This window comes from Manis javanica, chromosome 15 (genome assembly GCF_040802235.1).
Source record: "Manis javanica isolate MJ-LG chromosome 15, MJ_LKY, whole genome shotgun sequence".
Taxonomy (NCBI): Eukaryota; Metazoa; Chordata; class Mammalia; order Pholidota; family Manidae; genus Manis; species Manis javanica.
Window position 1 is genome coordinate 77,516,933 of NC_133170.1, and position 26,957 is coordinate 77,543,889.

Sequence of the window (26,957 nt, forward strand, 5' to 3'; positions counted from 1 at the left end):
GTATCACATCCACACAGAAGCAGTTGAGTGAATGTGAGTTCCCACGCTCTTTCCCCTGACTGCACAGCTGGACGCTTAAGAACTCTAAGATGGCAGAGTTTTAAATGGAAGCTGCCTGGCTTTGTGAGTCACTGAGGGAGAAGAGCCACCTGAGCTGCAGTGGCCTGTGACATGGGTACAGGACAAGCCCCTGCTGTGTCCAGAGACAGATACTCCCCGGGATTCCTGCCTTGGCCACTGGCAATAATCAGCTGCCACAGTCCCCTCTCCCATGAGGGGTGGTGGGAGGAGCACCGGTGGGTCTCTGAAGCCCACTCTGGCTTTATGTTTTATGCTTGTGTGGGAGGAGATGCCACCCAAAGTCCAAGTCCCACCCTGGCGAAGACAGTTTTTTTGTGGTATACAAATGACCACCCACAAGTGGACCTGTTTTTTCTTACTGATAAATCAGGAGGAAGAAAGACAATTCTTGGAGAAGTGAACATGTCTTCCCTTGGTTCTCTTTGGTCCAGGTTTTTAGCAGGGGCTTAGCACACAGCAGGTGCTTAGTAAAGACTGGCCATCATGGCGATGAAGATGCGCCCAACTATCCTTTCAAGGCTTGAGGAGGCAGCTGACTTTGCACAATTCACAGGTCACCAGCATTTATAAAGAAAAAGTTTATTTTCATCACAAGAAGCACACAGACTATATACAGTACACACCAACATAAGTAAAAAAAAAAAGTGCATTATGCATCTTCTACTGCAAATTCACAGTATAAAAGATACTGCCTTTTAAATACATAATATAAAAAAACAAGGAAAGCAATATAATTAAAAATCATCAATATCATAATGCAACACATTGGAACCCACCGGCAGTTTCTGAAACCTGAAGAACTTATCTTGTGGAGCTCCTGATCTTGAGGTGGGGGGTGTTATTTGTACCTACACCAACAGAGAGGAAAACAGGGTGGCCTAGGTGGTAATAAAATCTGCAAGAGTACAATTATGTGATGGGAGAAACGGGGGGTCGGTGGGGGTACGTGTGCTGGGCTGAAGTCCAGACAGGGCCGTGGACTGTGCCATCCCCCAGCTGGCTACCAAACCAAGTTCCGTTCTTTCCTCGCTACAATGGCACGAAGTGTGAGTCAATGCCTGCCTTGCCTGCGGGAACTACCAGCGCCATTTCTAGCAATGCTCCTCAGGCCGTTGTGGGCACACGTGTCAAAATGTACGAGTAAGGGATGGGCGAGCTCCAGCCCAAACGCCAACCACCACTGACAAGGCAAAGTTTCCAATCACAGAAAGTGAGAGCTTAACAGTTTCCCTTATAAATACACAGTATTTGTAAACTATTATTAAGGCACTCCATTGTAAAACAATAATTACAGTGTAGGAAAAGAGGGAGGAAGCAGCCATCTTCTGGCGCAGCACGGCCAACGTAAGGGCAGCAGGGAACTGGAGGTCTGGTTATAAAGACCCCTGCTTGAGGGACTGACTGAAGCTGGGGCCATAGCACCTACCACAGGACAAGGCAGTCACATCAGATCTGCCGAGGGTAGCGCTGTGCGGTGTCCCGCTGAATCGGTCAAGGTGGCCTGCTTCATGCTCAGTGGCGCAGCATGTGTGTGGGTGAGAGAAGTGATGCACAAGATGATCTTATTCAAGTTTTAAATATGCCTGTATCTATACACGCAGTGGACTCATACACGTGGGTATTCAAATGCAGAGCAGACAATAAAAAAACCAAGTAGTTGAGCACGGGGGGTCAATCAGCTTTTGTTTGGCATGTGGCATCTGCAAGACCCTGAGGGGTGAGACCAGAGCAGGTACTGCACTGTGCTGTCCCCATGTCGCTAATTTCCTGGGCCATCTAGCTCTCCTGCCAGAGAGGCCGTCACCCTTGCTGCGTCATGTGTGTTTTGGGGAAGCCCTGCTAGGTGGCGAGCAGAGTAGGGTTGGGTGAAATATATTCTGGCACCAGGCACTTCTGCTCAACAGAGCGGTCCCTCTTCAGACACCCTGGGTGAGGTGATGTGTGTGATCTTGACTAAATGGTGCCACATTTGTTCTCACTAGGAAGAAATGACCCCAGGGAAGAGGGGGAGTCGTCAACCTTCTGGCATCCTGCCCATGTGGAGGTAAGAGTGCCAAAGTACAGGGTTTACTGAAGATGTTAACTCTATTGCAACTTTGTCTCCGTCCTGTGGCACCTCTGCACTTACCCACAAGGGGCTTTAGAATGGGCTGGAATGCTTCTTAGCTGGAGAGGGTCGGGTGGAGAAGAGGTTGAACAGTGCAGCCACCTGTGAGCACCTGTGAGTACTCTGAATGCCTGGACAGGGTGCCCCTCCCCAGCAGCCCAAAGGTGGGCCTGGGTCCCCACACTGAGATCACAGAAGCAAGGAACGCTAAAAGCAGTACACCTTGTTCTTAAGGTCATGCAATGACGGACACTGCTCCACGACCCTGAAGCAGCCCTAAGAGAAAGCTGGCATTGTCAAATCATGCTCAGAGGACAGCCTGGTTGCCAGACAGACCTCCCTGTATCAATGCAAGGAGATCTAGAAAAGTTTAGCCTAACTTTTGGTACGGCACATGAATGAAAGTGGAAGTCAAAGTGAAAGAAGAAATGCAGCTGACTACACAGGGCATCAATCAAGATTTAGAAAAGTTTTCATTCTCTGTTAATTCAGCAAAGGCATTCCCTGAAAACGGCCGTCACCAAAATCAATGGTTTTCACAGCATAAACCCCTGCCGCTCACCCTGCCACTCCTGTTCAGAATCTTCCCCATCAGCTAGGACTTCAGGCAAAGTATTGGCCAAGGTACGGCATATCTCATGGTGCAAACTTTCTTTTCAGACTCTGGTATGAATCCGTCTTTACCAAGGTGCCCCCAAGCCTGGCAGGATGCTTGTTCTGTCAGTATATTTTCAAGAGCAATTTGTCATATGCTTACATGCAGCCAATCTGGGTCTTGGGAGAAACACCGGTCCTTCTCTCCAGGCCCCAGTGACACCTGTCAGCGCGAGCACGCTTCATTCTGCTCCGATGATGGGCACCTGAGCCCTGGTCTGTTCAGCTGCTGCTGTACGAGCTGTGCTTCTGAAAATGAATGGGTAAGTCTGCCAAAAGCCAAAGACCCACTCATATTTGTAATCCTCCCCCACCTTTTAACTGATTAAGAAAAATTATGGCTATCAAAATTAAAGTTTTTTAAACCATACTGTTCTTATACACAGATGAGCCTAAAAAACCAACATAAGCCTGTCATCACCAAATCTAAAGGATTATTTTGACACAAAAATTGATCCACCACATGAAATTTACTTTGGCAAAACATCGAACTTGATATATTTTATGAGAATACGCTTTTGCTGGCAGGGAAGAGGGGGACTCAACAGGGCTTAAGTAGGTAATCACCATTTCAGATGATCTCAATTGTCAGTGGTGGAAAAATAAATTCTTAAGGTATAAAGTGAAATAATGTATGCTTACAAAAACAAAAACAGAAAACAATGCCAGGGAGAAAAAGGTCCTGGAGAGAGGGTTTTTGCAACGACTATTCACTTGTTGAAATGGGGGCTAGTCTTGCTCCTGAAGACCCTGCCTGGGGTGCTCTCTGGAATGGCTGCTTCGGGAGGCCCAGTTCTGACCAATGTAAGGTGTACGATGGCGACTCATTCGCCCACTTTCAGAAGTGGCCTGGCCTTTGGAGGCTTTCTGGTGTCACCGAATCACTCTGGCTGACCCAGCGGAGAGCGAGTTGCAGATGTGGGAGCACTTCAGCGAGCAGTGCCCCTGCGTGTACAAAGCCACCCCACCTGCAGGGACACAGGTGGGCGACAAAGTCCGGGTGGTGGGGAGGGAAGGGCTTGGCATGACATGTTGAAGAGGCAGGGAAGGCCTTCAAATTTACCCAGCTTCTTCCTGGAGGGCTCTGGGCAGGCCTGTGTTGTCAAATAAAACCAGAGGTCAGCAATTTTTTTCTACAAAGAGCCTGATAGTAGATATCTTAGGCTTTGCAGGTTACATGGTCTCTGCGGTGTATTAGCTTCTTTTTTTATAATCCCTTAAAAATGTAAAAACCATTCTCAGCTCATGGGGCCACACACCATAGTTTGCTGACCCCTGAATTAAAACTTCCTGCCTTCTCTACCAAGCCTCTTCCCTCTCTTCAGAATATTTCATCATCCTGTCTTGCTGACAGTAAGTGAGTCCCTCCACTTAAGCCCAGAGCCTGCAGCAGCATGTCCCACAAAGCTCACCTAATTCTCAAAGGCGCTGCCCCCGAGCCCAGCCAGGGACTACAGACCCCTCCTTTACTCCATTCTCACTGCTGAGAAGAGTGGGAGACAAGCAGGAAGCAGTAAACATCCGGGAAGCTTCTCTACAGTCCAGTTCCTCACAGAGAAGCTGCTTCTGAGTTGCTCCTGAATAGGGACTGACAGGAGAGCCTCACCGCCAACCAACATTTCCTCTCCCTGCCAGACAGGAGTGGATGGGACCTAACAAACCCATGGGCCGGACTGCTGGCAGGGTGACCCCATCTCAGAACCACACCCCTGCCAGACACGCGAGCGCTTTCAAAACCACACAGCCACACTGGGTTCAGCAGCAGGTGAGACTCAACAGTGCTCTGGAGGCCAGGTGGGGAGCAATCTGAACCTCACCATTAGCCCCAGCAGAGGACATCACATCCCCCCCACCGCACCCAGTGCAGGCCAGACACTCATCACTCAGCTGCGACAACACAGCAGGCCAGAGAAGTCCACTGCACAGAGGGTCTCCACGCACCACAGGGCTGGTGCCACAGCATTTACGCCTGTGTATGACTTTACCTGGCAGTGCGTGGTATGGTCCACTTTATAGTCTTAACACTTTTTGGGGTCCCAACCAAAAAAATACAAATTTTGTTTCCTGACACAGCATTTTTCCCTGGAAGGAGCCTTGGTCATTACTGTATTTTAAAAATCAAAAGCACAGCAGGAACAGAGGTAGGACTTATATTGCCATCCAAGAGTTTTCCCAAGAGGGCCTGAACGAGCTAGGAACGTGCCCCAGGGTGATGATCCCGTCACCACAACTATTCTTTCGCATGTTGCAGAGTACAACAGTATGTGTGCATATCTGTCTATGCTCTTCTTTAAACATGATTGGTTTTGAAAAAGAAACACATGACTTGGGGATTAGAATTTTGTGCCTACTGGTTGACAGCTTCTGGTTCCCCCAGGCCACACCACTGACATCTCCCCTTTCTTCTTGTGCTACGTGTTAAGTTATTTTTGTTCCTTCACCTCCCCTGGTGGCAAGAAGGGAAGAACAGTTAGGAGAATGCCAATTGTTACGAGAAATCAAGATGTACTGGGCTGAGCAAAATGCACAGTGAAACTAAGGGAAGAATCATGTGAAAATGTTAAGTCCAATCGCAGCAAAGGCGGGTCAGCTTTTGCTCATCGACGAGGAGCTTCTCAAGTTTTCTGGGGCAGATTTCCCTGACTGTTCAGAGGTTGCGGCTGGATTCCCTGCGGTTGCCTGGGACGCGTTCAAGAAGGAACACTCACTCAGCTTGGCACCCTGGGAGTCGGCTATTGTGGACACGTCGGCCTCACAGGACAGGTCCTCGGTCGAGAAGTTGAGACTTCCAAGCTTGGCAAGAGAGTGGGAGCGCTTCAGTGGGGACGAAACCGTGAGGCCTGCCAGGCGGAGCCGGGTCTCGATCTCCTGCGTCCGCTGCTTCACCAGGCCCGGCTTCCCACGGACGCTGTGGATGCTGTCACTACTGGAACTCCGGGTCAGGTTGGAACTCATGGAGGAGGAGGTGGGTGTGTAGCAGATGGTCTTCAGAAAGTCTTTTGAAAAATGACTGGTGTGGTCCAGGCGGCAGAGGAAGGGAGTGGGGCTTTTCAACGAGGCCCCTTCCGGTGGGGGGTGGGCAGAGTCTGACTTCTCGCCCCCAGCAATGCTGGGTGGAGCCGGGGGTCCCGGGGGAGAGACAGCAGCCAGATCCTGGTTCTCCTCTGGTATGCTGGCCTCCAGCCTGCTGCTGGCGCTGTCCCTGAAGGGAGACGCTGGGTCTGCAGGCATGCCCTTTAGCCTCTCCAGTTCTTTGGTGTGCTTGCGGACCAAGCCTGCCTTCTGCAGCTGAATGATGGATTCCTGGTGCTGCATCAAGTAGCTGTTGGTTGTGGGTTTCTCGGATTCTTTACTGAACAGCAGACGCAGGTCCTTGGCCGGCTTCAGATCTTTCTTAGATGGCGGTTCCTCCTTCACGACTTCCATGGTGGGAGAGTTCTTATCACAGTGAGAGTTCTTCAAAAGGAGGGACTTTGGCAGGACTTTTTGGGTCTCTCTGGAAGGTTCCAAAAGGCTAGCTGGTAGCTCTGGGACAGCCCCTGCCCCAGAACCACTGGAGTCTGGCCTCCTCGAGCCTGCTGGTGGTAGAAATGGGGGACTTTTGGTTGGCCCAGAGGCCAGCTTCTCCAAAGCTCGGGACCTACAAGACATGTGGCCCACAGGAGAAGAAGTGAGGTGGGGCAGGAAGGCTGGCTGGGTGCAGATGGCAGGAGCACAGGGGTTCTCGCACTGCTCCCCCAAGGCCTCTGGAGCCCTGATGGCTGTAGGGTACATGCAGTCGGCACAGGATTTGTAGGAAGGCTTCACTTTGTTAAGGATCCCAAAAAGGGCAGCATGCTGAAAGGGGACAAGAACGTCATGAGAGTGCAGCCCTGAGCCAAGACCACGACAGACCAGCAGGGCATCGGGGGCCAGGGCAGGCGCCGGATGGCAGTGCTCGGATCCCGACCGACCGTGAGTAACAGAGGCTTGGTAGAGGGAGAGCTGTGCAGAGGGCCTGGGGTGGGGAGAAGGGAGAACAAGACAGAAGGGGCAGCAGAGCTCCACCCCCACACACCTCCCAAGCTGTGGATGTCTGTCCTCACCCCATCCTGAACCACTGTCAGCTTGGATTCCCACTTCCAGTCTCTCCCAGGCTGTCTGAAAACCACAGCCAGAGGGCTTCCTAGTGCCCTGGAACATTCAGAGTCCTGCCATCATGCTGGAAGGCTCCATGAATCCCGGCCACCTGTCCAACCTCACCTCAGACCACTGCCTCTCAACGACTGCACCCAGATCCTGTCCCTCACGCACCCACCAGGCTCTCTGCCCTCAGGGGCTTGGCACCTGCTGCTCCTTGGGCCAGGAAGACCCTCCTCCTGGCTCCTTCTCATTTCCTCCCCTCCAAGTTATTTCCCACCATGCCATGGTTTCTCTGTCACTGCTGACCACCAGCTGTACCTGTGTTACATCCTTATGTGCTGACCCTCTGTCCCTAGTTATCTTATAGCTGTATCCCCCCACCAACCTGGCCACACAGTTAATAAACGAGTTGAACAAATGAATGAATGTTTGTCTCTAGGTCCGGCACCCTAGATAATATCACCCATTCAGTCAAATTCTGGCCAGGAAAGGAGGGCTGCATCCTTCATTTACCTTCTTCTCCAGGTTGAAATAGAGTTGGAAGCTGTTCCTGAGACATGAACAGGGTGCATGGGTGAAGAGGGCGTGCAGGGATTAGTCATGTCCCCTACGGATCCCTGATCCTCAGTATGTCTACAGCCCCCATTAGCCTGCAGAATTGCTCTGAGATAAGCCCCTGGTTGCTGGGGGTGAGGGCTGCCGAGCTGGCGGAGAGGAGTGCCAGGGGTGTGCGGGAGCTGCTCTGCGGGGCAGGATGGAAGCCTGCGGCCCGCTGCGCCCGCCCACCGGCCCGGGCTTACCTCAAAGTCGTCCGGGCAGCTCCTCTTGCTGTTGTTGTTATTTAGGTTTTCGCAGTTGAGCAGGGTTTTGTCAAGCTGGGCTGGGGGCTGCCCCCACCTCCCTCCTCCGGGGCCCTCCTCCCTTTCCATCTCCTCCACCTGTGGCAAGGAGCCACAGCGGGCTTCGGGGCTCCCAAACTCTAGTTTCTTCTTCATTTCCTTCTCACAGAGTCCAGAACCTTCCTGGGCATGTCTGGCAGGCTTGTGACCCTCTGCTGGCTGAGCCGTTTCCCCCAACAGAGCGTCCCTCTCCAGGTCCTCCAGGGGGACCACGCTGGCTGTTTCGTCATTCAGGGAGTGCAGGACAGGGTCTGAGAGTCGCCGGAAACAGCAGGGAAGAGCGGGTCCTCCTGAGGACCTGCTGCCTGGGAAACCAGGCTGGGCGGCATCGTCCAAGCAGGGCAGCTGGCCTTCTGGGGTGTCATCCAGGGTCTCTGGCAAGAAGTCCCCAGGCCCTGCAGGGTCATCCACAGGCTGCTGCAGGCAGCTCTTGGTCTGCTGGCGCCACAGCTTGTTGTGCCGCTGTTTGCTGAGGGAAGGACAGAGGAAGGTCAGCAGAGGCCAGAGCCTACTGTGTCCTGGAAGAGGGTGGGGGTGAGCTAGCAAGGGACAGACAAGGCGCGCTTAGGTAAAGCTGCTCTCTATTCATCTGTCCCCAGGAAACACAAGGACGACAGAAGTAACACTAGGACCCTAACTCATGGCCTCCCATCATGGGAAGCCTTGAACGACTTTCTGTCGTGGGATGATGACATGAGGAGAGTCCAGACTTGAAATGCTATCACGATCCTACTGTCCCATCTCATTTTGTGAGCTTATTAGCCATGCCACGTAACGTTTCACCTCTCGGTTTCTCCATCTGCCAAAAAAGAATAATTCTCTCCTAAAAAAAAAAGAATAATTCTCTCCTACCTATATTGTAGGGAGTCAATGGAGATCAAGACAGAGTGTAAATAAGATTTATAAATGCTAACATGATGACGTAAGCATGTAATACACATGAATAAAGTTGGGAAGATCTGAGAAAACTGGAAATGTTTGTCTAGGTCAGAAAGACTATGGGTCAGTTTTTAAAGTATGTCTTATAATAATGTGGTATTATTTTTATAATACATTTTTAACATAAGGGTGAAAAGAAGAGGATGAAAGAAAAAGGCTTATAGTGAAATAAGTAAGTCGCCCCCAGGAACCTCAGAGCAATACCAATGCCACGGGGCTTTGAAGGTCAGGACAAGAGAAAAGTGAATGCCAAAGGACGGCATAAGCTGAGGATTATCGGTTGTTCTTCAATGCAAGGGAGCACCATTGTCATTCTTGACCATTTGCCCCTTATGCAAGTTCCGGGGAAGGCCAAGAGGGCCCTCGGATTGGGCTGTAAAGCCCTGATGGCAGCAAGTGACAAAGAGACAAGGGAAGGTAGAGCAGGATGCAAAACGCCCACCCCGTTCCTGGGGCCCCACCCTGGGGTCTGTCCAGCCACCCTCTGGCTGCGAATGATGGAGTCCAGGGATACCCAGAGCTGTTCCCCAGACTGGACCCCATGGGGCACTCCCGCCTCCCCAAACATGCAAGGAGGCTATCTGTGGACTTGGTCTGCGGCCTCCTCACAATCCAGTCAGAAATAATCCAGAGGGGCTTCATACAGACTGAATAGAGAGGGAATGGAGGAAAGTGAGTCCCAGAGTCCAAAGGGATCCACCAGGGGCCAGCAGGTGGGGAGCCCCCAAGAGGACAGGAAAACCTCAGGGCCTGTCTGCCCTGGAGCTTTGAAGGCTGACAGCCGGACATGTGTCTCCCTTCTGCCACCCACCAGCTGTGTGATGTGGGGCAAGTCACTCTCGAGCGTCGGCTCCTCAGTCTCCCATAAGTTGGGGATAACCTGTACTTTGCAGAGCTTTTTAGGGTGGGGATTAGACATTTAAAAAGAAGCCACATTATTATTAACATGAGTCAGATCCAGCAAAGTGCCTATAAACGTGAGATTGTTCAATACTCATATAAATCTCACGACCCTGTCAGGTGGGCTTCAATTCTTAATGCTGAAGGGGAAACTGAGGGTGAGGGTGACTGACAAGCTTGCCCTAAGCTGCCCAGCTCATCAGCGGCAGCATATGGTCTGCTCTGCAGTCTGGGAGAATGCTATGCTGTGAAGCTTGGCACAGGGCTGGGCGCAAAGCAGATGCTCGGCAAACGGGTGTCCAACATGCCCTGGACACACACGGAGTCATGCCCTGGTTTAGAAGTTAGGCACCGTTCCCTCCAGCAGCAAACTAGCTTCCAGTGTGCCAGCAAAATCAAAACAGATCCCTCGTGGAAACCACTCCTTAAACCCCAGGGGCAAAGCGGTGGAAGGACTGGGGTGGCAGCCCAGCCGGCTTGGCTGTGTGGCTTCTCCAGCTGGGTCTGCCAGTCCTCTGCAGACTGTCACCCACCTCGCATCCAAGATGCCTTCATACTCAGACAGCTGCCTCATAAAGCCTGCGTTGGGGCGTGTAATGCTGCGCTTTTGCTTCACATAGTTGTAAGCTTTCTCCAGAGGCCAGCCAAATTCCTTCATGGCATAGGCTATGACGGTGGAAGCCGATCGACTGACACCCATTTTGCAATGTACCAGGCACTTGGAGTGGTTCCTCCTGCAGTGGTGTGGAGGGGGAAAGGGTTGAAAGCTTAAACAACATTATCTTGGGTTTTACCCAACAGATTTTTTTCCAACCCTGAAGTTCCCTCATTGCTCAGACTCTTGTAGGTCCTGATGTTTATGCAGCAGATGTCCACACACCCTGGAAAGGAAATAACTTGACTGCAAAAATCAATTAGCACACAATGGGACATCGAGATAAACCTGTCTTTGCCCGCCAAGTTTTGCAGGGGAGCTCCCCAATCTGGCACACCTTTAGGGACAAAATGAGACTGGCCGCCTTCAGGGACAAAGTGGGAGTCTTCCCACATGGCTGGGATAGGCCAGGTGACAAAACCTCCTTTGCGGGAAGCAACCGAGCAGCTAAAGGGATCTTTGCGGAAGCTATTCAGCTGCTGGAGCAGATGGAGACGGGGAACCGGTTGCTGTAGAAGAATGGGATCAGCGAACCCAAGCCTGCCAGGCCCTGGGGACAGCGAGATGCTCACCAGACAGGAGCGTTGGGACGCCGGAGCAAGCACAGCAGCAGCGGAGACCCACCGGGAGAGAAAGAAGCCAAAGACGACAGGGCCTTCAGGGTGTCTGCAAGGAGGAGGCACTGGCCCTGGCCTGGCTGTATTTACAGGTAAGGCCGGGACAGCGGCTCTTCAGGCCTCACTTCCCCGAGATGGTGAGGGAACCCCACACTGAAGGGGCTGCACTGCCCCTATGAAGCTTTTCTTGTACAGGAGGCAGACCGACCACCCTGCCTGCTTATGTGAGAAGCAATCTGCTGGTCAGGTGGGCACAGGCTCATTCCCTACACTCTAGGCCTAAAATCTGACCCCAATCTCAGGTTTTTTTTTTAGAATGCTGGTCTGAAGTCTATCCCCTGGGAATGCAAGCAAACTAAGATTTGGCAAGGGATTCTGTGCTTTGACCTGGAGGGGTACAAAGCAGAAGATGGGGTTTCTCTTGATTGCATCTCCAAGGGTTCTCTTTCTGTTCTTGAATAAGAGCTGTTCTGCAGGAGAATAAGGTGAGGGCAAGATGGGTGACACTGGTGACAGGCTTGGAGCAGTGGGGACCTCTGATGGTCTGGCCCAGTCCACGAACAGGCAAATGCACTGACTCAGATGGAAAGCATAGGCCATGGCCGAGGGCGTTCGCCCCAGGCCCCAGAGGGGCTCAGTCCCGGGCGACCGGCCCTACCCTCCTTCCTCCTTTGGCTCACTGACTCCCTGTGGGCTGAGCTCCTAAGAGTGTCCACTTAGTATCAGATCCTTGCTGGAACCAGTGCTGATGATGAGACTGGGGTCAAAGGTCACCATCAACACTAGATGGAAGATAACAAGCTCAGTGGCGTCTCCTCCTGGTGAAGATAAACTTTGCCCCTTTGGTGTTCAGGATTCTGGGGTCTAAAATCAGAAGTCCACCAGACACTGAAGCCTCCACAGACCAGGAGAAGTCTGTGTCTGGGACTGTCATTAATCTCTGCCCACCCGGTGTCTGCCAGTTTCTGCCTCAGCCCGGTTTCTTTGGCTTCTCCGCCCACTTACTTCGCTTTGTTTATGAAATGGTAAGCTTCGTTCCAGTGGGCAAGAAGGTCAGTTGTCTCTTCATCATACACTCGGATGTTATGATACGCAAATAAGCCAGGAAAAAAATTATCTATCTCTCTAGTGACATTCAGAATGTAGTCCACGCTGCAATGAGAAAAAAATAAACAGCAAATTTGGAGAATCAGCATGCGGAACTGCAAAAAATCAGAGTAACAACACATACATTAATAAAGAGTATATGTTGATGGCAGTACTTTTATTTTTCCTTAATAGTGTTTTTTTTTGTATTTCTCTAAATGCCCTCTATGGGATGAGGGAGCTCCCATGACAGTCAGGATCGAGGATCCCATGTACTTTTAATAAAAAGCAAATCTCTTTATAAAACACGTGTAGAAGACGACTCAGCCCAAAGCATTGTTAAGCAATGTTAATTCTAGAAAGTAGATACATTTATTACTTCAATACATTTTTCGACTTTTCTAAATTTCAAAATTTCTAACTATTATATAGAGTGTATAGACGCTCTAAAAAAAACAGTCTCCACTTTGAGATAGCTAAAAAGCAGAATATATCTATCTGTTATTTATGTCCTTGGGAACTGCTTTAAATCCTTTTTGAAACAGGGCAGCCTATAAATAAATAAATACTTGAGAGGGTCTGCTAACCCAGGCTCTGTAGTTTTCTAAATGTAATACTTAAATTCCTGGAAGACCAAAACAATTTCAGGAGTTAGAAAACACCTCAAATAGATTTTCAGAAAGCACTTCTAAGTGCTTTTAAAATTACCTTTAAAAATTATTTCTTTATTTGCAGCAAGAGAAAAAGCACTGAGAGGATCAGCCTACATTTCATGAATACTTTCTGTTGAAAGGACACATTTTAACCAGTAGTTCTAAAAATGTATTTTAAGATTTGTTTAGTCTTGATTTTTAAACGCAGTAATTCAAGAATGCCATCCTGTCAGACCCACAGAATGGTGATTTTGTGGCTGTGTTATTTAAAAAAAAAAAAAAAAGTCCAGACATCTGTTCTTGAAGGTCTAGATTTAAACACTTTTTATTCTTGCTGCTGAGCATTTCTCAGACTAAGACAGGCATATGTTTCTGGCCAACACTGAGTATTCAGTCACAAGATTCCCATCAGGCCCAAATATGTAACCTCAGATGGAACCAGGAGTGGTCAGGGGGTCGGAGTTGCTGACTGGCCCAGCAGTTATGTGTGCCCACACCAGGACTCCCAGCACCTCTGTTGGGCAGTGGGGCAAAGGGAGGGGGGCTCACGGAACTGTCAGCATCCAGGCTGTCCTAGACCATTTGAGTGTGATTAAGAATCCTTCTCTCTGACACACACAATCACACAAAACCCTAGTAAAATCTAAAATCCATGAATTATTCAGGAGGTGGCATTTTGAAGCACATCTGTTTAGCTATGCAAATCAGCCCAGCAGCTGCTTTGGGGACGGGGTGCAGGGTGATTACAGCCAGGCAGCACAAAAGCTCAACCTCCGTGGCAGAGCCGAGGGTTTCTACACAGACTGGAGGGACGAGGGGCAACGAGGGGAGCAGACTCACCCTGAGCCCTGCAGTTCCTCCAGATTGGATGCATTCCATTCCGAGCCCTGGGGGACAGATCACACAAACCCATGAATGTCACATGTCAGCCTCAGCGCTGCCTACAGGATGCAGGGCATGCTAGGCCTGATGGTGGTGGTTATTTTATGGGCCCTTTGCCTCGGAGAACAGAGAGAACTGAAGGGGAGTTCCGGGGGCATTCACAGTGTCGTCAGCATGAGTGGGAGGCCCTCGCTGGCCCCTTGGCCTTCAGGGAAGGAGCAAGTTCAGAAAAACCTGCCTCCCCGTCCTCCCCGACCCACTGCTTCCTTTGCTAAGACTCCAGCAGGGGCCTGGCACCAGAGGCAGTGACCTCTGACCTCTCACTCAGGACAGGGCATGTTCACACCCACTAATTAAAGCAGGATTTGGTCTACATTTTTCTGGGAAGCAGTTTTAAAAGTTCCCATCCTCTGACCCAGGAATTCCATTTATAAAAAGTTACCCTGAGGAAACACCCAGAATTTGCACAGAGATTTATGTACAAGGATATTTACAGTTAATTATAACAAAGCAGTGGAAAAAACCCAAAGGTCCGACAAGGATAAATTATTATAATAAATGATGGTGGCTCTGTATGATGGAGCTGTTGAAAATAAATCATACTTTTGGTGGAATTTAATGACACAGGGAAAAACCACATAGTGAAAAAAAAATTTTTTTTTAAAGAAAGCAGTTTATAAAACTATATAAAGAGTATGAGTCTTTCCTTCTTTCTCTTTAAGAAGCTATATAGGCATAAAAAGAAAAAAAACTAGAAGATGGGAATATAAATAAACCAAAACGCTAACAGTGACTACCTCTGAATTTGTAAAACTGAGACTGCATTTTGTTTTCTTCATTAGATTTACCTGTATTTCCTCACTTTCTATAACATGTTTTAATACTTGTAAACTCATATTTAAAAAAAAAATCAAACCCTCCCTTTCTGGGCATGCAAAGAACACAGTAGGGAAAAAAGAAAAATTATCACTCTGCTTTTAGGAAATGCGAATGACAGTCATAAAAACTGCAGAAGGACCCATCTTTACAGTCTTCTATCAAATTTGCCAAGAGGCAGACCCCTCAGAACGCGTGGGCCCTGATGGAGTGGGCAACGTGTGGGTGTTAGCTGGGTTTTCATACTTGAGGGAGAGGCTCAGGCATAAAAATTCCTTTAGTATCTCTCATGGAAAAAGTGACATAAAGCACCAAATTGCACCAAAAAAATAACGGAAGCGCCACTAAGGCTGGGAGCGCCCTCTTGCCTTGATCACCACCTAGTGGAGAGAGGAGCTGACATGCCTTCTGATCCAGTTCCACCAGGGAAAATAGTCAACTGCTTGGAGATCAGAGCCCAGGGCTGCCCCACAGCTTTCAAGATAGAGGCCTCAAATCCACACATTCATATATTTTAATATATGGAAAGACCGATATACATAAATACATATATATGTAAATATATTCATATATATCATGCCATATGCATTTGGAGAACTATGACTTCCTAGGGCAGAAAACGAAACTGGTCATGCCTTTGGCAGCAAATACACTTTCTCAACTTACCCAGGAATCGGTTTCTGCTCCTAAAGATGTGACCATTTACCAGCACCTACAGAAACTGTGCGCAGTGCTTCAGATACGCATTTCACTTCTCATAATCAACTCATGCATAAAGCTGAGGGACACGAGGAAGAGACTTGCCCCCAGTCACGTAGCCAGTCAGGCTGGGGGGTGGGAACTCGGCCCTGGTGGTCTGATTTTCATTACACTGCGCTGCCGCTCTAATTTTAGTAACGTGCCTTCCTCTATAGTCTCTCTGACTTGGGAAACTTGCCAGTTGCCTTCTATGGAGATTTACAGTACTAAGAAAATGTCAGCAAGGGATGGAGGTGAAGAGAATCCCACAGCCACCCCCTTGCCCCTGCCCCCCAGCTGGTGAGTGAGGCCCACACCCTGTGGGCTCCGGGAGCAGCAAACAGAGGAGCTGTCCAGGGGGAAGCTGCGTTTCAGATGTCTGGTCTGTCTTCCCTACTGTTTCTCATGTCTTGGGACACCTAGGCATAATTCTGGGGTTTGGCGAGCATGCGCCTTTTAGTAGCTGGGGGTTTCAGCCTGCAAACTCTTTGGAGGAGACAAAGGATGGAGAGGGTCTGAAGGCAGGCACCAGTTGACTGTGCCAGAGAGCTTTCAAACAACTCCACGCTGCTCAGCCAGGAGCCACATCTCCAACATCTGGCTTGAAAGCAAACCACTAGGCTGCAGGCCAGAGGCGGGGTTAACTGGGGGAGCTCCCCTGACAGTCAGGATCGAGGATCCCATAACTCAAGTCTCTCCCCCTCTCTCACTTGCAAGCTCCAAACAATCCAGGTCTGATTGATGTTCCCAAACCAGACCCTGCCACGTGCTGTGCCTCTTACGAGATAAAGATGATCGAAGATCAAGGAGGGTTTGTCCATCTGTCCCAGGATAAGCAGCATCTCGTTGTCTATGAATTCTTTGAATTCTTTCAAGTTACAGTTCATCTGTTTCTCTAACTCATTACGGATCTGTGGAGCAGAAAGTATTAGGAAGAGTGATTTTGTAAAAACACAAACAACAACAACAAAGACAGCTGTCCACCTCCAAGGAACTAAAGTCACAATGAATTGCACCTGTTTTCAAAAAGGTGCTGTTTTTCAGTCAGCACATATGCATTTAGTCAGATGCCGTGAACACGTGGTTGATGGGAACACAGGACACTCAGCCTCAAAGTAAATTTTGGCTGGGGGAAGTTTATTATTTCAAATAAGGAATCTGACTCCCGTGGGGTCTTTTCTATTAGGTTTATGGCACTTATAATTTTACAATTTAAATATCAGATACTTCACAGTGAAAATGTAAAATCAGTTTCACCTTGCTATGGAAAGTATCACAATATGATTTTTTAAGTGTATTAATTTAAAAAAAGAATACATACAACATGTGTAACTTGAACCATTGTTGTATATTTGAAACCAACATAATATTGTATGTCAGTGATACTTTAATAAAAAAAAGATTATGTATATGACTTTTTAAATGGCCATTCCAACCTCTTACATCTACCTAACCTATAGCTGTTGTTATAATTCATTGCATTTCTTGAACAAAAAACAACTGGAAAAAAAAAGTGAGCTAGAAAAGCATGAAAAGGCAGCGGGAAGGCAACTTGTGGCTTCATTGTAATCCTGTGAACAAATAAGAGTTTGCTGGAGCTCAAGGAAAACATAAGGTGACACGGGGCAGAGGAGTAGGTGCTAACAGGGAAGTGCTTCCCGGTGCAAACGGGAGGTCTCAGGAAATCCTCATCGAAGTCTTACAGGTTTAGAGAGGTCAGGCAACTTGCTTAAGGTCTCAAAGCTGGTACACCACAGGCTGGATTCAAACTAGAGTCTGACTCTAAGGCCTGTGCTCTTTCTGCTAAGCCCTTCAAGAAAAAGCCTCTGAGAGCTGGTGAGCCCCTTGGGAACAGAGGCCAGGTGCAGGACCTGCCTTCATTGAGCTTTGGGCAATAGGACATACAAACACGGTGTGACTCTGCCCAGCGAAGAAGGGAAGAGCTCTCTTACTTCTTTGGAGGTCACGTTTTCTAGATCCTGGCTCATCATGATGCTCCGGAGTTTGGCTTTGATGAGGCGCTCAGTCCTTTCCCCTTCAGTTGGCCTGGAAAGAAATGCCGTTCAGGAAAGTACACAACTATAGGAAGCCTGAGGGCAGCATTTACAGAAACCCCAGGTGTTCCTGGGCTAAGCAGAGCGTGGCTTGGACTCACAGAGCTAACCTCTGGGTGTGCACGCTCTCAGGTAAGGGAAAGGGTCAGAGAAGTCCTGCTCGGTGTCTAGGACTCCCACAGGTGAACACCCAGTGGAGGGCAGTGGCTGGGACGCACACTCCTCATTCCGATCCTGCAGAGAGTCAGACTCCTGGGGCAGAATGCTGCACCCGCCCCAGGAGCACTCCCACGCCACTGAACCTTTCCGTCCCCACTTCGGGTGCAAGGATGTCACTGCGTCCAGAGTCAGCCCATGGTCCCAACTGTGTCCAGCTCCTATTATCTTTCTTACAAGGAAAACCCATGTGTTTCCCTTAACTTCTGCCCTTCAGTCCTGGTTCTAACTCTTGGGGCCACAGGGACCAGGATAATCCTTCATATATTCAAAGGTGACTACCATTTCTCCCTAACCCTCTTGGAATTTCTCTGAGGCCTCGTATAACGTGGCTCCGGTCCTCTCCTCACTCAAGTCTCTCCCCTCCATCCACAGCCCTTTTAAATGAAGTGTCCCAGAGGAATGTGACGCTCTGGGGGGGGTAGGGTCCTAACCAAGCCACTTCCTTCCTCTGGAACTGGACTTTAATTTAGCGTGGTCTCAGGCCTCATGAGCTCTGCGGGTGGCCACGTGACACAGGCCACTTGCTTCACCACTGCTCCTCTAAGGCAGGGTGCCCTCAGCCTCTGTTGGTGCAGGTGTGTTTGGGGCCCAGATATCACATTCACAATACTCCTCAGAGTGGAGGAAGAGGCCATGGACATTCAGTCTTGTCAACCAGAGGAGGGAAGGCCAGACCACAGAGCACTGCCCAAGAGCTGTAATAACGTGGGCTATGTTTCCTTTTGGGATCTGATGAAGTGTTGGAGCTGTTCCCCAAAAATGCATGCACATCCAAATGTGTCTATCCTTTTAAAAGGTGGGTGGTGGCCACAGACCCCTCCCCCAGCTAAAGACTGCCCATGGGCCACAGCTGAGGCTCCACTGCTTGCAGTGCTGGTTCTGGGGGAGCAGGCCCTCGTCAAGGGACTGTAGGGGAGGTATAACTGGAGAGGAGACTCAGGTCCCCAGGGGTGGGAGCATGGGGGTTGCAGAGGTGCCGCACTTACTTGTCCACGAATAGGGCTGGGGAGTCGGGCCGCGTGGACTCCAGGTCCTGCATGGCATTCCACTCGTTGATGCAGCTTTGATCAGAGCTGATGCAGCTCTCATAGTAGGTGGCCCAGATGAGGGCCACACCCCCGGGGAAGTAGTTGTGCCGTCGTGCCACTTCACAGGCCTTGTGAAGGACCTGCAGGGCAGACCTGGGGTGAGGAAGGGAGGAGCGTCAGGTCTGGGGGGCACACAAGGAGTGCTGGGTTTTCTCCTCCAATAAGGGTTTCAACGGGGTGGGAAAGGGCAGTCCAAAAGGACTCAGTTCCAGGGTCATTCTCACATGTGGGGGATGCAAGGCAGCCCCAAACTTACAGCCTGCCAGGTGACAGAGCCAGTCCCTGTGACATAGGCACTGAAGCCAGATGCAAAAGCATTTCCAACAAGGTAACAAACCCTCCCTAACTCTCCCAATCAGGCTGGTTCATGCACCATTTCGCATGCCATCGATCAACTCCCAAGAATTAAGATTTACTCCGGAGGTTGTGATTAACCTTGAACGTAGGAACCACAACTAAGCCAAGCAGTTGGAGGGGAAGAGTCTTTAATAGGCAGCAAAGATATTTTACTGCATTCTAAATAACTTAATTTTTAACCCCCTGCCATCAATGTTATAATAGCTTAGACGCTTGGGTTTTGCAAGGAAATGAGTTCTAGCAACTCATTTTAATACAGGAACTCAATGAAGAAGAGGTTCAGGAAGGCAGAGCGGGGCAGGAGAAACAATACTGAAACACCTGTAATAGTCAATTTGATCATCTATTTTTACTTTTTTACAAAAATATAGGCTGAAAATTTCTCAGTGAATGGAGTGAACTAGGCATCAATGAAGCATGGAAGACCGAAGCCTTGGACGAAGAGAGGGTCATCAGAGACTGGCTCAACACTGCTGTAAAAACCGCTGCCATCCATGTCACTGCCCAGTCACACATATTTGTCCTATCTCAGGGCTGGCTGAGGGAACAAACTTGAGCTGAATATTTACTAAATTTAGTTTTGGTTCTGAAGTTTTGGAAAAACACATGGGCCAACTTTTACTGGCCTGTAGAGAAAGAGATAACAAATTATCCCAGGATACAAAGGAACAACTGGCACACCTAGAGGATTATGATTTCACGATTTTTCCCGTAAGTGATCCCGAATTGACTGCGGTGTGGAATAACAGAGGTGAAAATGAGGCACAATATTAACTTACAGTCCAGGGGGAAACTGTATTAACTCTCACGGTCCCAGACTAGAGTACTTATTCTGAAACACTGGACAGAACTCTTCTCAGCAGATGCCACCAGCTTTCTCCTGAGTATTTTCCAGATTATTTGAGAGACCGTAATTTTGATTTTGCTGCATAAGTGGTGTGTGAAACCCCCCTGAGGACAAGAAAGGCTCTATGGTGTGTGCCTGGTTCAGGGAAGCTCTGGCTGTGTGCAGCCTTTACCCACCGCTACCTCGTCCCCAAAACAGAGTGTCCATGGAGGCTCTACCCCTGCCCAGGCCCTGAAGGAAGTATCCTGTAGCCCAGCACCCTGGGAAAATGCCTTCCCAGCCCTCGTTGCTATAACAGGACTTGCTCCTGTATTTATGGCCACCTCCCTCATCAGACTGGAAACCCCACAAAGACAGGAATGCTCCCAGGTGCCCAGAGCCTAGCAGAGATTTCCTTCATGGAGCAAACTGAGTGCCTACTGTGTGCCAGGTGCAGTGAGTAGGCGAATGTGCTGGAACGACATTTTGTCAGCAGAAACTGTAGATATGTAAAAACAGTATACCTTCAACTACAAAACCACCCAATGAAAAACTGGCTGAAGGACCTGAATAGACATTTCTCCAAAGAAGATATACAAGCAGCCAGTAGGCACATGGAAAGATGTTTGACAATTCTTAATGTGGGAAATTTAAACAAAATCATAGTGCGGTCACTTCGCACCCACTATGATGGCTATTATGACAAAAAATAAAAAACAACAAGTGTTGGAGAAGATGTGGAGAAAGTGGACTGAAATTGTGTACTGCTGGTGGGAATGTCAAATGATGCAGCCACTCTGAATAACAGTGTGGTGGTCCCTCAAAAAGTGAAACAGAATCACTAGATGCTCGAGCAATTCCCCTTCTAGGTATATACTCAAAAGAATTGAAAGCAGGGACTCAAATAGATACTTTGTTCACCCATAGAAACATTAACTCACAATAGCCTAAATAAGGGTATAAATAACCAAGTGTCCATCAACAGATGAATGGATAAACAAAACTGTGATCTATCTATACAATGGAATATTACTCAGCCCTAAAAAGGACTGAAATTCTGACACATGTTACAGCATGAACTAACCTTGAAAACATTGCAGTTAAGTGAAATAAGCTAGACACAAAAAGACCATTATTATATGATTCCATTTATATGAGGTCCCTAGAAGAGGCAAATTCACAGAGACATAAAGCAGAACAGAGGTTGCCAGGGGCTGGGGACAGAGGAGCTAGTGTTGAATGGGTACAGAATTTCTATTTGGGATGATGAAAAACTTCTGGGAATGAATGGTGGTGACAGCTGCATAACATCATTACGTGTCCTTAATGCCACTGAATTGTACACTTAAAAATGGTAAATTTTACATTATGTATATTTTGCTACACACACAAAATCAATGCGCCTATATGAACTTTTACATAGAAGGGGTTTTTCTATTTATGCTGTCAGCCAGGAAAACATTTCTGAAGAGACAATAGTCCCCAAAACCACACTCACCACATGGCCTGGACGGATACGGGCTTGAAGACGTGCATCCTTCCTGCTGTGCTGACACTGAATCCGCTGAGAATGAGAAACAGAAAGGGAACCCCAGTGAGAGAGCAGACCCCCTAACTCACCCCTGTGGCGATGGGGGCGGGCCCACCACGCACCTGAGGACAGGCGTGGCTCAGGCTGTCTGACAAGGGCCTACAGGTCTGCTGCGTCAGACAAGGGCAAAAGCAAAAAAATGAGAAAAAGAAAAAGGGATATGTTCTCAAATCTGGAGACGTGTTTGTAACCCAGCAATGCGACGTCTACCAAAAATGGGAACTCCGGAAAAGGGCACAAGGCAGCAACAGCGTTCGACGCCATCCCATTCCTGCAACGGTCCCACCTCCAGCTACTTTCTGCCCCGCAAACCTCACCTATTTTCTTTTTGTAATTGCATGGAAAATTTATTAATGGAAGACAAAATTCTAAAAAGGAAAAATATTAACCATAATTCTGCCTCTTTAGAAAAAAATCACTTCTTACTTTTCTCTCTCAGTTTTATGAGGCGACCTAACTGTCACTGTGGAATCTCTGTGTAGGGACAACGTCTGTTCAGCTTCTTTCCACTCGCTGTCGACCGTGTATCTTTCCCAAGAACAAATGTTTGTGGAACCCAGATGGGCCCTTTTTTCCCGTCTACCTGCCCAGGCCGAGCTGAATGGCTCCCCCTCTGCAGCCACCAGAGGCACCTGACACGCTGCTCTGTCTGTCGGCGTACGTCCCTCCCTTCAGCCCCGCAGGCCGTGAGCTCCTGCTGGCATGCTCCTCTGTGAACCACACGGAGCGCTCAGAGTGAACATTAACAAATCCAGGTAAAAGAATGCCAGTTCCTACTGTTCTCAACTTTCATACAGCAGTGGCTCTCCTATAATATTCTTGGGTCGATACTTCATGACCCAAACTCCCTCACGTAATGCCCGAAATGTCCCCTCGCTTGTGGGACTCCCTGGAGGGCATGTTTCATCTCCTGGTGTAATACATACATCACACATGTGATTCTGTTGCTAATGATTAACCAACAGTGCCCAAACCAAGTATGTTTCAAAGTCTACAGTGAAAGAGTCTTTTAAAGAGATCTCCTTACCCATCTCCGTCAAGGTGGATTTTTGTGTCGCTCCACAGTCGGAGGACCATGCCAATGGTGCAGCTTTTACTACTCGGGAGGAAAGAGAAAACGTCTACGGTTAGGGTCACCCACTCATACGGTCCTCCCTCCTTGTGTCTCCGCCCAGCCTGCCCAGCTCACAGAGACCTGAGTCCAGCTGCTGGGTGCGTATAAGGAGGAGCTCTCGGGCCATCTGGGAGGGACCACTCACTGCTGGACTCTAGAAGACTCAAGTCTGGGATGGCCCTGCAACAGGCAGTCGCCAGTGACCCCCTTGGGGAGAATCACAGGATACTGTGGCCCCACCCTTTTGTGTGGATGTAGCTCCATAAATGCCAGGTCTCAACTGTGGCTCTCAGGGCACAAGGACCAGCCAGCGGACCACACGTCTGCATTGCAGCGGGGGACAGGCCACTGATGGCTGGCGCACGCCGGGCACCAGGCCACATGCACTCCGGGGTACACAGGGGAGCAGTGGCAGCCAACGAACTGCAGCCTCCTGTCCCAGGGCGACGGGGCAGAGAGAGTGCCAACCACCGCTCGAGTTCATTTCCGGACCTCTGCTTCTGTACCTTTGTACCACTGCCTTTTAAAAAACCAGCTTTGTTTTGTGTGGCCCATCTCCATGGTGAAATGATGCTTAATGAATTTAGAGACTGGTGCAGCGGGAAACACGGGGAAAAAGGGGCTTTATTGGAGGGTCTCCTCAGATTATAATGAAAATTCTTCAGGCACTTCAAAAAGAGTGCTTGGAAAAAACTGCTGTAACTGTCAAGACCATCTCTGACAACCTCCAGGGAGCCTGCACGTACATGCCTGCCAGCACTTTACAGCCCCCCGGGGGGGGAACAGGACCTACAACTGTGCAGCCATGGGGTGGGGCTCCCAGCATGTGACCCCCCCCCCCCGCATCTGCGACCCCGTGGAACTCTTTCCCACCCTCTGCTTCTGATCTGTGGGGAAGGTGGTTTCCAGCCTTTGGGTCAGATTAGACTGAGCCTTTTACATAAGGCAAATTCTCAGGTCCCCCACCTGCATTCCTACCCATTCTTGATGGGCTAATTCTAGGTCCTTTGTAGAGTTTCAAAATAAAATTTATGGAGACGCACAGAGCTCCAGGTTACTTGGTCATATCAGTGCTTGGGGGGCATGGAGGGGGCCCTCAGGCCCAAAGATGAGTTATACTCAGAGGGCACAAGTCCCCAAGGAACTTCCTTCAGGGCCTCAAGCTGGAGTCAAGTCAAGAGCACAGAGCAGGGCCCATGACACGATCGTAACAACTCTACAAGTTTCCTAACATTTCCTTTTCTGTTATTCTTGTGAGTTTCCAGTAGTCTTGTAGTGGTCAACACTAACATGTTTGCATCACAACAATTCAACAATTCCTGTGGGTTTACCTATCTGAGAACCAGGGAAAGGATATGTAGTCAGGGATACTGGGTCTTTAGAGGAAGAATGGTCTTAAAAGAAAAAGTGGCGGAGTTGGGGGAGACAACTGTGGTAGAAGAGAGCAGTTTCGTCTGCACACAGGACAGAGAAGCCAGCTGGGCTTAGGTGAGGACTGGAGGTCCTGGCAGGAGACAGGCTTGTCCCAAGCTGCACTGTGGAGGCCCTTTACAGTCTGCAGAACACCAAGTGGGGGCCACTGTACGTGCTCTTGGTGTTCAAGGTGTACCCAAATCGGAAAGAAAAGTAATCCAAGATGGGACCTGTGGGGTGGCTGCTCTGGTCTCCCAGGAAGCATGTGAGAAAGGAGACTCAGAGAGAACTCAGGGTGTGCGTTCTCTCTTGCCTCTCCCTGGGAACCCACTGACGTCATCCTTTGGGGACAATGCTCATCTCTTTTTTTATTTTTTTGGACTAAGGTAACAAAATCTCATAGTAGGAGTTTAGAAAAGTAAGCATGTCAAGGTCTCAACAGGCCAAAGGCTTCTGTAAGGACCAGGCCTTTGTTTCCAAGCCAGCGATGTATAAAGTGCCTGGCGCCTGGGAGTGCAGGAGCTGCAGGAGAACGCCTGGTTCCCGGCCCCCACAGGCCTGGGCGTGGAAGACGGCTGCACAGGACCCACAGGGAGGACCACTTAGCTCCCAAACCCCCGCACGCTCTCTGTAGCCCCTCAACCTACCTCCCCAGCTATAAGGTATCGCGCTGGGCAGCACTGCCCTCAGGCTGTGGCTCAGAATCAGACAGTGGAGGGAACCCTGGCCTGAGAGCACAGCCCACAACAGAGACCAGAGGTCCCAGGGAGAGGGGACCCCACGAGAACAGAAGGGAGATGCCAAGAGCCGGCAAAGGTAGGAAAGGGCACCTCAATGTGTGGATGAGAATGAGCACACACACAGGCCTGTCTACTCCAGCTGGTGAAGAACACAGATGGAAATATCTGGGGCCATGGCCATGCCCTCCAGGCCATGAGCTCGGAAACAGCAGAGACTGTCTCTCACTGATGTGGCCCCGGCACCTGGCAGGGTGGCGGGCATGCCCAAAGTGCCAAAAAGTATGTATACAGCATGTTTATGAATAAATGAATGAATAGGGACATGTAGACGAGACAGCAGCAACATTTCAAGGAAAGGGGTCTACACCGCAGGTCTATACTAAAAGCCCTGATTCTGAGTCCTAGCTCTGTACGAGGATGGCCTTGGTGTAACCACCCCAACCTCTTGAGATGTGACTTAGGGCTGTCCACCATACAGGGTGATTTGAGGGTTAAGTGAGACGCTGGTGAAGCATTTTATCAACTGCGCTGTACTCTCCAACTAGAGGAACAGAGGTGACAGGGAGGAGGGCAGACCTCCAGCAGTTCGGGATGAGACAACGGGCATGTTCTACAGGGAGGCTTCAGCACAGGGCCAGAAACTGTTGCTGGATTAGACCACACTTGGTAAGGGGAATCCTTGCCCCTGAAGGATTCAGAAAGCCTGGCTAATCACTCAAACAGATACAACAGCAACTCGGTCAAATACTAAACACCTCTCTGCCTCACAACCATAACACAGTGGCCAAAAAAGATAAGAGTGTTCTCTGCTCATGGCTGAGAACACCTGCTTGGTGGTGGTATCCTGACATCAAGTACTGAGCCCTCTGGTCTCCAATGGGGCTCTACAGAGCTCAGCTCCTAAGACAAGTCATGCTACAGATTCTTCCAGACCCAGATGTCCCACCAAGCCTGAGGCTGCAGGGCCAGCTCACACACATCTCCCTCAGTGCACCTACTTGTAAAAAGCAACAAAGTCTTGGTCCCAGCATGTGACTAACAGCCGCCGCCTCACGGGAACAAAACTGCCTGGTTGCCATGCCATTCATCACCACCGCTGTTTTTTCCCTCCAATTTTGTCTGAAATGCTCTTTGGGTGCAACCCCCTGCTCTGCCCCTACCCCTGAACTTGCCCAACTGTCCACTTGTCTTTAAGTCTCAGCTTAGCCACTGCCAGCCCATGCGGCTTTGGCGTGCCCTGTCTGCACCTGCACTCTCCCCATGCACCTGTCCACCAGCCCCCTGGGTCTGGTTCTCTTCCTGCTGAGCTGATAGGCACCCTGCAGGTGAGAGCTCGGTACTGCTGTCTCTGAGGACCTGGGCCCAGCCCACTGCCTCACACACAGGAAAACACACATAGGGCATCTGCTTAATGAATGAGTAGATTAATGAACATGAATAAAGGGAGTCTACTTTAATCCAGTTTTAACAAATCTAAGTTCTGCAATGATCTCACACACAAGAACATCTAGATGTAAAAAGAGCTATCCACCCACATTTCACACACATAACAGGGGCTATGATATAACTAACCTTCCTCCAGTGATTGGGAAATTCCAAACCGTGCTTCAAGCCTCTGACCAAGGAGCGGTCAACAAGGACCTGGAGTCCATGAGATGGCAATACTGGGTAAGGTGCTCGATAGGACGCCTATCAATTACACACTTCCACAAGGGCCTGTCTGCCTGGAGTGTGCCTTCAATGCTTCCCCTCACTGGCTCCTGCTGGTCCTTGGGTGCTCACCACAGCCGTCACCTCCTTCAGGAAGCCTTCCAGGCTAAGATGCCTTCTTATATAGCATACTAACAGCACCTGCTGTTAAGCCCCTAACCACAGTGTAATTTTTCTCTCTTCTTGGTAGACCTTTGGCTGAGAGCAGAGACTGTATCTAGCACTGTGCCTGGCATGTGAGAGCTGAAACGGTGTGTTTTACTATTCCCAGGGCCTGATCACCTGTGTGCCACCTGCCATTATGCTTCCCACCATCATCTCTTTGGATAAAGAGAAACCTTTATCCAGCAGCAACTCTTGTCCCCATTGTAGAAGGGAACCACCAGCCCATTAGACTCACCTTTCCTTACTGGAAAAGTCGACTCCCAGCAAGATGCTCTCCTCAGTGTCCTGGCGCCCGCTGCTGTCCACCACCACCATGTACCGGACCCGCTCCGCCCAGGCACTCTCCAAGCGCACAGCCTAGACAGGCGAAGATGCTTTCACTGGCCTGCCTTTCCAGGTGGTGGCCCCTACCTTCGCCAAATCAAGGTTAAGGACTTTTGTTTTCTCCCCTTTCCCCTGTGGGTTTAGGAA

At 49.5% G+C, this 26,957-nt stretch overlaps 1 protein-coding gene across 6 annotated transcripts in view; it reads right to left on the reverse strand.

The window, feature by feature from the left end:
* Positions 1 to 644: 644 nt before the first annotated feature.
* SSH1 (slingshot protein phosphatase 1) overlaps positions 645 to 26,957 on the reverse strand; it is a 53,928-nt gene continuing 27,615 nt past the window's right edge. The window contains exons 5-16 of one of the 6 annotated variants that reach the window (XR_005057558.2): positions 26,722 to 26,843; positions 22,372 to 22,440; positions 21,252 to 21,317; positions 18,469 to 18,663; positions 17,162 to 17,255; positions 15,992 to 16,120; positions 13,554 to 13,600; positions 11,980 to 12,126; positions 10,236 to 10,436; positions 7,765 to 8,332; positions 4,828 to 6,679; positions 645 to 3,091 (exon numbers count right to left, since the gene is read on the reverse strand). Coding sequence is in view for 5 of the 6 variants with exons in the window: in XM_037004302.2 (XP_036860197.2) it covers positions 5,429 to 6,679; positions 7,765 to 8,332; positions 10,236 to 10,436; positions 11,980 to 12,126; positions 13,554 to 13,600; positions 15,992 to 16,120; positions 17,162 to 17,255; positions 18,469 to 18,663; positions 21,252 to 21,317; positions 22,372 to 22,440; positions 26,722 to 26,843 (2,889 nt within the window). In the remaining variant the exon portion in view is untranslated. Of the gene's footprint in view, positions 3,937 to 4,827; positions 6,680 to 7,764; positions 8,333 to 10,235; positions 10,437 to 11,979; positions 12,127 to 13,553; positions 13,601 to 15,991; positions 16,121 to 17,161; positions 17,256 to 18,468; positions 18,664 to 21,251; positions 21,318 to 22,371; positions 22,441 to 26,183; positions 26,241 to 26,721; positions 26,844 to 26,957 lie in introns of those variants that run through there. The other 5 variants (XM_073223685.1, XM_073223686.1, XM_073223688.1 and 2 more) reach the window with 5 other exon arrangements.